At 58.0% G+C, this 10,545-nt stretch overlaps 1 protein-coding gene across 6 annotated transcripts in view; it reads right to left on the bottom strand.

Annotated features, from left to right (window-relative positions):
- Nucleotides 1-6,990: 6,990 nt before the first annotated feature.
- The window catches only part of GTF2I (general transcription factor IIi), a 99,947-nt gene continuing 96,392 nt past the window's right edge, over nt 6,991-10,545 (bottom strand). For all 6 annotated transcript variants that reach the window (XM_044234211.1, XM_044234214.1, XM_044234212.1 and 3 more), the window contains 4 exons: nt 10,183-10,224; nt 9,377-9,418; nt 8,824-8,900; nt 6,991-8,111 (listed from right to left, as the gene is read on the bottom strand). In XM_044234211.1, the coding sequence (XP_044090146.1) occupies nt 8,842-8,900; nt 9,377-9,418; nt 10,183-10,224 (143 nt within the window). In that variant the 3' untranslated portion in view covers nt 6,991-8,111; nt 8,824-8,841. The remainder of the gene's footprint in view (nt 8,112-8,823; nt 8,901-9,376; nt 9,419-10,182; nt 10,225-10,545) is intronic.

The following is a 10,545-nucleotide window of genomic DNA, read 5'->3' as shown; positions in this document are numbered from 1 at the left end:
ACGTGTCTCCTTACCAGAATATGAGCCCTATAGAGCAAGGGCTTGGCCTGTTGGGACAGGGCTCTGGCCCCAAGCCCTAGCCTGGCACCTGGCTTGCAGAGGGCCCTCCGTAAATACTTGGGTAGTGGCCCTCCAGTCCCCGCCATGGGAGCATGTGCGAGCCAGTGACCGTCAGGTGCATATCTGCAGGGGTGCGTGACTGAGAGCCAGGCGCGGAGAGGACAGGCTTTGAGTGCGAGCTGCGTTCAAATCCTGAGCAAGTGGACCCTCGGTCCTGACTCAGTTTCCTCCTGAGTGAGATGGGACCACAGGCTCTACTGAGAGGGGGTGTGGGGTGAAGAGGGGTGTTGGGAGGGGATGTCGGGCCAGGAGGCTCAGAGGTTACAGAGCGGGACCGAGGTCACAGGGCAGGTGGCCTCCAACCCAGGCTGCAGGCTCAGGTTGGCGGGGCCAGTTGGTAGCCAGATGCACAGATTCCAAGACCCAGAGGCCATGGCAAAGGCCACCAGCACTCTGAGAGCCACAAGTCCCCCTGGACTCCTGCGGGTGAGGTGGCCAAAGCATGCCGATTTGTGACCGTTACCATGACCAGTAACGTGGGAGGTTGTTCCTGGTTCTGTCTAAGGGCAGGGGGCACGTCCGCTATGCTGAGAGATTTGCTTGGCCCATCGCTTGTGGTCACTGGGAGGTCACCAGCCCTGGGTGTGGCCAGCCTTGCAAGGCCCTTCTCCGGTCATCTCCGTTCGCATCTAGAATCTTCCTGCAGGGAGCCTGGCTGGCTCAGTTAAGCATCTGCCTTGAGCTCAGGTCAGGATCCCAGGATCCCGGGATCGAGTCCCGCTCCCTGCTCAGCGGGGCGTCAGCTTCTTCCTCTGTCCCTCCCCCCACTGGTGCTCTCTCTCAAATAATAAAATCCTCAAAAAATAAAATAAAATCTTCCCACGCAGGAGGATACAGTGCTCAGCATCACACAACATAGGAAAACTTCTAGAAACAAGGTAGAGGGACAGAAGGCAGACAAGAGAGCACACCTTCAGCAGGACGCCATGTAGACAAAGCTGAGAAACCCCCATCGCCCGTCTACACTGCTGGCAGGCAGGGTGACCTCCGGGGTGGGGACAGCGGTGACCGGAAGGGAGCAGGTGGGTGGCAGCTGGGGGTGTCCTTTCCTCATGAGGCTGCCACTTCTGCAAGTGGGCTCTTGGGAAATCTGCCCAGCCCCGGCACGCAGGGTCTGGGTTATGTTTGTGCTTCCATGGCTGCTCTCTGGTTGTCCCCAGGTCCCACACGGTGCTGCCCTGAGGTCCCCGCCCGGCCCCGGGCCTGGCTCACCTGGGCGCAGCAGGGGGGTGGGCAGGGGAAGTCAGCGGGGCTGGTGGCCAGCGGGACCTCCTAGGCGCCGGGTCTCAGCACTTCCTTCCCTTTCTCCCGTGGTCTTTCCACTCTTGTGTAACAGGCCCTGGGCCAGGGCAGCCAGGGTCCCCAGCAGCCTCCAGCGGTCAGCTGCCACCTTGCCACTTCCCTCCCGTGGCCTTCCCGTACCTCGTCCCGTGGCACCAGCAGCCGGGGCATCCGTGGCGCGAGACAAAGCGACGTCCCGTTGTGGCGGGCAGTGACCTCTGTCGCCGTGCAGGTTCAAAGCCTCTGTGAGGCTGGGACGGACTGACTTGAATGCATGCGTGACACAAGCAAGTGATCAAAGGTTTAAAACAAAGGGGGGGGACGAGCTAAGTGAAGGAATGATAGCGAACAGATAGCAGGTTCTTTTTGGGGGGGGCGACTTAAACTTTTAAAAAAGTTTTAAGACTTGATTGTGAAGCACACAGAAAACTGCAGAAAAACGTACAGTTTGGTGATTATCAGATCACAGTGATGAGGAAGTTGCTGTCTGGGCCCCGGTCAGCTGTGTACTGGCACAGCTGCCCCTTCTCCGCCCGATGGAGGGACTGGCCCGGGGTCAGGAGAGCTTTGAATTTATGAACATCTCGTCCTCACGAGGACGCTCTCAGGGACGCGCCCCTATTTCCTCCCACTTTACAGATGCGGAAACTGAGGCACAGAGTGGGAAACAGCCTGTACGGGAAGAGCTGGGATTTGAACCCAGGAAGCCCAGACCCCAGGCCCAGGCTCTCAACCCCTGGGCTCCCCTGCTCTGCCCTTGGTCATGAGAATGGACGATGACCACGGCTGGGGATTCGCGAGGGAGGAGTCTGCCGGGGCCAACACCCCCCGCTGGGAAGGAGGCAGGGCTGTCCCTTCGGGCCCTGTGGTGCTTCACGACTTTCCAGATGCCACCGTCTCCAACCAGGCCTTCCCCACTGGGGCCGGGCTGGCCAGTTCCTCAACCAGGAAATCCCCAGGGCTGGGCCACGCAGACAGGCCGAGTGGAGACGGGTCTGACAGTGGAGCCTGAGGCCCGGGCACAGCCCCCTGGGAGCTTGTGTCAAGAGAGCAAGTGTAGGGCTTTCCAGGATGAGACAAATGAGCTGTTCTTCTGAGGCTGTTCTGGGTCCTTTCCCAACTGCTGTCCCTCCTGGGGTGGGGTCAGCCGCCGGGGGGACGCCCCGGGCCAGCCCTCAGCACCGGTTCTCTCCTGGTGCCCACACCGGCAGATCGGGGTCCCTGAGTTGCCACTGACTGGCAGGCAGCAGAACCCCGTGGAGGGGACGCTGCCGGGAAGGGTCAAGGCTCTGGACTGCGAGCGGGGGTCTGCACGCAGAAACGCGGGGTGCCCGAGGTCTGTGTCCCAAGGGACCAAGAGTCTTATTTCTCAGAAAACTGCACCCCAAATGGGCTCTGGGCCGGTCGGGAATGACCCCCGGAGCCTCATCAGAAGGGAACCGGGTGCCTGAACTCGGAGAGGGCTCAGGACACACCTGAGTCCCACTCTTGGGAATTTCTTCTCCCCTGGACTCGGGGGCTTGGGGACTGTGGGCTCCGACCCGCCTTTGGGCTGCAGGAGGCAGTGCCCTGGGGGAGGACACATCTATGCCGTCTGCTGGACACACACATGCACACACACACACACCCGCCCCTGCTCTGGACATGGGACTGCTCTGTTTCTAGCTGGGAGCACCCTTGGCAAATTGACTTGGAGCCTTAGTGCTTTCACCTGCAAGGACAGGGGACAGCTCCGTTCACGGGCTGCTGTGAGCCGGGCGGGGTGCCCCGAACAGCTGCAGACTGTGCACAGGACAGCCCGAGGTCAGCAGAACGGAGGGGACACGGGGTCCACATCGCCAGCCCAAGTCAGGGCACTTTCTTGCTGTTGAACCTGGGCCTCGAGCGAGGGAAATGTCCCACGAATGACAGCAGGCCCTCGGGGCTCCCAGGGTCAGTCACCTGCGGCTGGGAGGGAGGCTTTCCTGACCAGGTCAGGCAGAGGACAGAAACCAAGGTCACGGGCACAGCCTCAAGGCGCTGCACCAAGCGGGTCTTGCCCTGCTGAGGGGTGGAATTCCGCAAGCCCACCTCCTCCCCCGCGGGCTGCCTGGGAGCCTCGAGGCCTGGCCCCTGCCCCCCACCCCCACCCCCACGGCGGGGCGGACACTCCCTTGCTGGCGGGGCCCAGATGTGTCACGCAGCGACAGCTATTTGAAGCTCATCGGCTAACCAGAGAGGACGAACCCAGCAGCCAGCGGCCACCGCAGGGGATTTTGTGGTGATCTTTGAATTTGACGCTAACTTCAGTAATGAAGGAAATGGTGTCCCAGACGGGAGTCGCCAGGGCTGGGCTGCCACCCACGGGTCTGCCCAGCCCCGGACGGCCAGAGGGGTGGTGGAGTCAGCGACTCAAGGACTCAGTTCCTCGGGCGGGAATGACCCGGGGATACAGCACGCGGGAGGCACAGCGAGGGGTAGGGTCACCTGCAGACAGGTGACGGACGGAGGTGTGACGCGGCTCCTGTGCCCCTTGCGTCAAGCTCGGGGCCCGCTGGTCCCTTCCCAGGGCCAACAGGCCAACACTTGCTCTGGCTTCTGTGACCACACCCCCCTAGGCTCCTCGCTCCGACCCCCCGTTTTTGGAAACCCTTGCCTCCTGTGTTTTGTGAAGGATTTTCCCAAAAAGGTCCTAGACGGGTCACCATAAGGGAGAGGACAATTTTGGTCAGCTAGGCTTCCGGCGCGTGGTCCTGCTTTTTCTCCAGCTAGGCTTCCGGCGCGTGGTCCTGCTTTTTCTCCGCCTCTGGCTGGATCTACCCGAAAGCTTTTATGGAAATGAGAGGGGATGTCCCCCGCGGATCCCGCCCCGACTCCTGGATGGGAGCCGATACTGCCTTAGGGAACTTGAGATCTTAGATGAGCAGAGGCCGAGCGTGAGGCTCCTGCTGCTGCAAAACGCTTCTCAGACCCCTGACCTCGCTTCTGAGAAGGAAATCCGGCAGGAAGCACCTTTACTAACCGGTGTTGTATCATAACTGGCCTCAACTTGACAGTTCCTTAAAATCAAACCACAAGGTGTGTGTGCCTTGGGGGTGGGGTGGGGCTGAAGGGGGGAGGTCCCGCGACAGACTCACTGACCACCGACAGACTCACTGACCACCGCTGATCTGATCGTTGTTAATGAGGCTGGGCAGAGCCAATCCAACCTCCCTTGCTTTGTTATTTAACCCAGGACCTGGAGTGAGGAACCCCACTACTGGAGGGGCCAAGCTAGGCCCACCCACTGTACTTGTCTCCAGGCCACCAGGCCCCTAGGGACCTGGATTTTCTACAACCAGCTGCGAGCTCTCAAATCTGATCCTTGAGCCAAGAAGGTTGGCGGCCCCGCGGGGAGGCCCGGGAAGCCGCCCACCGAGCCCACGTGGGAGCAGGGGTCCAGCTGCGGAGCCTGGGGCGGCTGAGCGGAAGCACGGACAGCCCTGTTTGTGCTCCCCTCACCGGACCCCCAGGTCGGACAGGCCCAGGCAGCAGCCCCCAAGCCCTCTCGATTTCTGGAACCCTCTTCTCCTCTTGGTCCCCACCCCAGGGAAACCGAGTCATCCCTGGGAGAACGTTACCTTCCAAATACATCCATGTCCAGAAACTGGGGCTTCCGCTTGGAAGGGGCCGTTCAGTGTGTGACAACTGTCTACCCACTACGGGTTAAACCAGCAACAACCCTGAACTTGTTCAGACCGGGGCTCGCGGTGCTCCGTGCCCTCTGGTCTTTCTAACACTATTTTTCTTCCCGACACATCTTTTTGGTCCTCAGTGGCGGGGACGGTGGGGCGGAAAGGAGGCCCGGACGGACGCGCAGGGTAACGGAGGGTACCAGCCGCCGGCCGCGGAGAGCAGCGGCGAGTGGACACGGAGGGCTTCAGACCGCTGCCCCCGGCCAGTCTCCGGCAGACCGGGGAGGGGGTCTGACCACCACGCAGCCTTCACTTCCTCATCTGTGGAGCCTCGAAGGGACGCCGGCCTGGGACGGGCGTGCACCGACACCCCTCGCCTCACGCACCGGAGGGCGGGACCCCACGGGAGCTCCGTCCGATGTGCTCCCCGCCAGGAGGGGCAGGCGGACGTGCGCTCGGAGGCGCACACGTGGGCCGGGCAGGCCCCCCTCTCCGCCCCAGCACCCGCCCTTCCCGAGGTCCTCCCTGCCAAAGACTCCAGGAACCGGGGGGGCGGCCGGCACTTGGCCGGACTCTGCGTGGGGGTCCCGAGTCCCAGTCCCGGGGTGTCGACTTGCTTGTACCGTCTCCCTGATGGGAATTTCCTCAAGGGGAACAGCTGCCCCGAAGCAGAGCTTGGACGTGGTCAACAAACTGTTGTTCCTCATCACTACGGTCCCTGGTAAGATCCGTTTAACAGAAACTTGCGGGGTAAGGAGGCCGTTTCAGAAACACTAAGCCTGTGGGAATTACTGAGGGGAACTACTGGTGCCGTCGCGTCCTTCTCAGTCCTCAGTGACCGGACACAGATCACGGGGGAGGGGGGAGCGGGGCCCCCCCACTGCCTGTGGTCCCGTTGATGCGCCCGCTGCCCGCTTGCAGACCCCCGGGAGCTGAGGGCTTCAGCCTTTGAGCTCCTGGGGCTGGGATCCCCCCCCTCCCCTTCCCGCAACAAAGCCAGGGCAGCCCTCAGGGCAGGGAGGCCATCTGGAAAGGCAGAACCCCGGCAGGGGCCTGGAGCTGCAGCGGGAAGGTTCTGGAGACCCGCGGGGGAGTCGGTTAGAACCTCGCTTTTCACCTGCGGCTCCTGCAGGAGAGGCCGGGAGGGCGGACCCATGCAGGAGAGAGAGCATTTCTGGACACGAGGCTTGTTGAGGGGAAGGCGGGACCGGCCAGGAGAGCGTTCCCTAGACCTTTCCGAAGTGACGACGGGGCCCTCGCGCTGACTCTGGGCTGTCCGTCCAGGAACACGAACGACGCGCTCGGCAGGTGCGACATCCCACACGGAGAAGCAGAGGCTGACGACGCAAGGGACCAGGAACCGCGGGCGCCCTCGGCAGCACCCCGCGGGCGGGGTGCGCTGAGGCCAGACAGGGCAGCTTGGCTCCCTGCTGCGTCCGCACTCCCGGGGTCTGTAATCCCAGGCTCCGCACTCCCGGGGTCCGGTAAGTGTGAGGCGCAGCTGCTCAATTCCTTTCGAGCGCAGCTGCTGGACGGAGCTTCCGGAAGCGGCGGGGCTGGGCAGCTGGGGACAAGGGCAGGGAGGCCGAGCTCGGGCCGTGCCCAGCTCAGGAAGGCCTTAAAGGAAGCAGGAGACCGGGCGGACGGTCGGCTGGCGGGTGGGGAGAGGGGAGAGCCAGAGGCCACGCTGGGGGGACAGAAAAACACGTGTGGTCCCCATGGGATGTGCGCATGCACGTGCTCACGCAGGGGGGAAGCTGAGGCACGAGCTCACCGGGGAGGGAGCCGGCGCGGGGGCGCGCTGGGACCGGACACGCGCAGGCCTTGGAGTGCACGGACAGTGCCCCCGGCCCGCCCCGCGCACTCCGCGACCCCGGGCCCCTGCTGTCCCCGCGCGAGACCACGAAAACACCTTCGCAAGAAATGAGTTAGTGTGTGAAAGGCATGGATGGATTTTATTTATTACCCTATATCTACAATTTAATTTGAGGTAAAATATAAGCAACACATAAAAATGCCTATTTCTGCTACCATGTAATATAATTCTCCGTCGTGAATATGGTGATAAAGCTAATGGACACTCTATGCCGTCACGTACTCTAGCTTCTCGTCGCTGGTATTGTACACCCCTCTGTCTGCGAAGTCCAACCGCGGAAGACCTCCCACTGCGGGCGCGGGGCACCGGGCGCGGGGCACCGGGGCGCGTCCTGGGCTCGCGGCCCCGCTCCCCACACCGAGATGAGGAAAACCCCTGCAGGCGGATCCCAGCTGGCGGCGATCCAGAAACCCACGGCGCGACGGGGTCCGGGACAGCGAGGCTTGAGCGTCTGTCCCCGGGCTGGGCCCCACCCTCGCACCTGACCCGACGCCGCTGGGCCGCCCCGCGTGTCACTTGGATGCGACGTCGCCGTGGAACAGACTCCCGGTACCGCGTCTCTAGGCCACACGCTGACACACTAACCTCTCACCGGCTTGTTAGGGATCCAGATGGTGGTTTTTTAATTATGATTAAAAAAAAAAAAAAAAAACCCAAAAAACATAGGAACCATGATAGATCGCTTAAGAAAAGGTTTAGTCAAATATACAGATACTAACTGTTCACTCCGTCGTCAAGGAGAGCCGTGAACAAAAGGGTCACTGAAATGATTTTTCAAATAGAAAAACTGAAGGACTGAACGATCGCAGGTGTTTCTTCACTGCAGGAGCTGAGATGTTCCAGTTGGAGAGATCTTCGCTTGATTGGAAAATAAACACCGTTAGCTGAAGGCTCTGCTGATACGTAAAAAATCTGATGAGATTCATCCCTGTCATTTTCCCTGTCGTTTTCCAGCATTGCTGTAAAATCCTTATAATACATTCCGAAGTAAACCAGCCATTCCAAATCTACAGTCACTCTGCTCTTTAATTCAATTCACAGAACTGCTGAAAAAGTAGACATTTCTATCTAAAAGTAGAAAAAAAGGTTTGTATAGAAGGTATTTCTGTTATACAAGTATATTACACGGCTTGGGGCAGTAACAGGTCCGAAAAGCTCTTCTCACCCATTGACACTTTAGGCTACAATAGGAGACAAAACAGACAAGCAAGAAACCAGGTTATTCTGGACCCAGGACGTCAACAATGGCAAACAGCAAAACTCAATCAGCACTAAGTCCATGAACGGACGGTAAACGGCAAGTTCCCAGACAAGAAAAGGTCTCCGTGTAAAAGTGCGCCAGCAGGGGCACATCGGAGCACCTGCTGTGAAGTAAGACCCTGACCCTACAGCCACCGTCACTATTCAACAGCTCGGCCTTAGCGAGGTGTGACGGGATCAAAGAACCAAGTGAGCAGACTCCTGGTGGAGAGCTGCTTCTCCTGTTAACAACCTGGCCAAGTTCAAGGTTGCAGGTTCATTATGCAAGATGCCCAATGGACTGTGCATCTCAGCCAGACTCTGCAATGCTATTTTTGTCAGTGTAGTGACACGGACTCGGAGTGTATTCCAATGGAGGGGATGAGATTTACCCTATAGATTAGAAACAAAACATTTTCCTTTTAGGACAAAGAGCTTTTACATTTTTGACTCACAGATACTGATCTAAGGAACATCTCTCTGCTTGATCCTCTAACTCAAAGCACCCAGTAGGGCTTACACCTGACCTCCTATGACCTGAAGGTGGGGGGGACACCATTTATGCCTGAAGCAGGGAAAACACACTAGCTTCTGAACGCGCAGGAGGGTTCAGACGAACACGAGATGGCATCCCGGACACAGAAGCTGATTTACCCTAGGAGGGGAAGAGGTCTACCACGTAGGGTCTGGTTCTTGCTTGATCTGAGAGTTTCCATCAGTCTCCTTTATGTCTATCAAGAAAAACAAAGGGGAACTGGTAAATTGCACTATGAATGCGAATCTGTAGAATTATAAACCTCCTCCTACCAAGCTCTGCACTGAAATGATTTAATAGGAACCGCCAGACACTGAAGATAACATTTTCAGAGACAACGGTCCTCCAGCTAGCAGTTCTAAATTGTGTTACTGAGAAATCTCAAGGTAACAAACACCTTACTACTTATCTGTTTAAAAATCTGAGTCAGAAAGTAGTTATTGCACTGGTTCAGGATTAAGAGTCACGTGGGGAAAACAGAGCAGAAGAACCACAAGTCACTGCTAACACGACCGTTTCTGGATGTAAACGACAGAGCCGATTCCCCCAGAGACAAAAGAAAACGCAACCACAGGGACTTAGGGAGCCGGTGTGGAAATCACACTCGATCTTTCGTCCTGAGGACATTGTTAAGGGACTTCAGTGTCTGGCAGCTGGACTAACCCTTTTTACCTTCTGTCGCAGGAACCTCCAACTGGCTGGGCTCAGCGGATTCTGAAGAAAAACACAGGAAGATTTAATCTAACACTGTTCTAAAGTCGCTCTCACTTACTTAAAGGGCCTAGAGGAAGCAAGGACAACGTTCTCCAGACAATGCACACAAACAAGTCCCAGCTCCAACAGCGGCCACAGCGTCTTGTGCTTAAGCGTGACGACCCACCAGACGCCCCGCAGTCTCCTTGCGGGCACGGGGGAAGTTACCTCGCGCACCCCGCGTGGGAGCTAACGGCCGTCATTAACACGGCTCTGACAAGAAAGACGCTCCTTGTTAGATCTCTCCCACCGTCCTGTGGGTTTCCTTTTTGATAAAATAAAATCCTTTCGTTGCTTTCAACCGGATCACAGTGGCCGGCCTCCAGGCTGGTTTCTAAGGAATGTTTCAAGTCACAATTTCCACCCCACACAGCCAGGCTGGTAACAAGGCCTCAGACATGAATGGCGTAAAGGGGTAAAGTCAGAAAGACACATCATTGCTAAAAAAAATTACACTCTGCAACACTGCCCTCCTAGGGTTCCTGACCTCCTTTCAGCCTGAGTGGGAGAATGGGGTCCAATGACGCGTGGCCCAAGCTCTCAGTTAGGACCCAGGGCTTGGGCACATACAGGCCTCTGAACACAGGAGTCAAACGCACGAAGTCTGAGTGTGTCAATGACTTTCCCCGAAGTCAGCACATGGAAGCAAGTGAGGACCCCTCATTTCATGCAACCCACTGCATCGTGAAGGTAGGGATATTTCTGTTTTATCCTGCTTGATTTACCTTGTATCACTGGGCCTTCTGACTCATTCTGATCAACCAACTCTGAAAACAAAAGCAGATTCATTTTAACATTAACACGGCAACACGCGGTCACAACGGAAAAGCACGTTTACAGACGTTCTCTATGTGGATGCTTCGACCTTGCCACAAAGCCAAGATTTTCCTTATGACAAGAAGGGAACACGGATGAAGAGCTCGGGTCCCCCCGTCAGTCACTAACTCCGGAAGGTCCATCGCACACTACCACGCGGCTCCCTGGCGTGGCGGAAGCGGACTGCAACGAAGCGCAGTGAAAATCTGCGAAGCAAGGTCTAGGTTCTCTTTCATTACCGACACTGCTGGGGACCAACATACTGGCCAGGA

This window comes from Neovison vison, chromosome 14, assembly GCF_020171115.1.
Source record: "Neovison vison isolate M4711 chromosome 14, ASM_NN_V1, whole genome shotgun sequence".
Classification (NCBI taxonomy): Eukaryota; Metazoa; Chordata; class Mammalia; order Carnivora; family Mustelidae; genus Neogale; species Neogale vison.
This window is presented reverse-complemented; position numbering and strand designations above follow the sequence as displayed.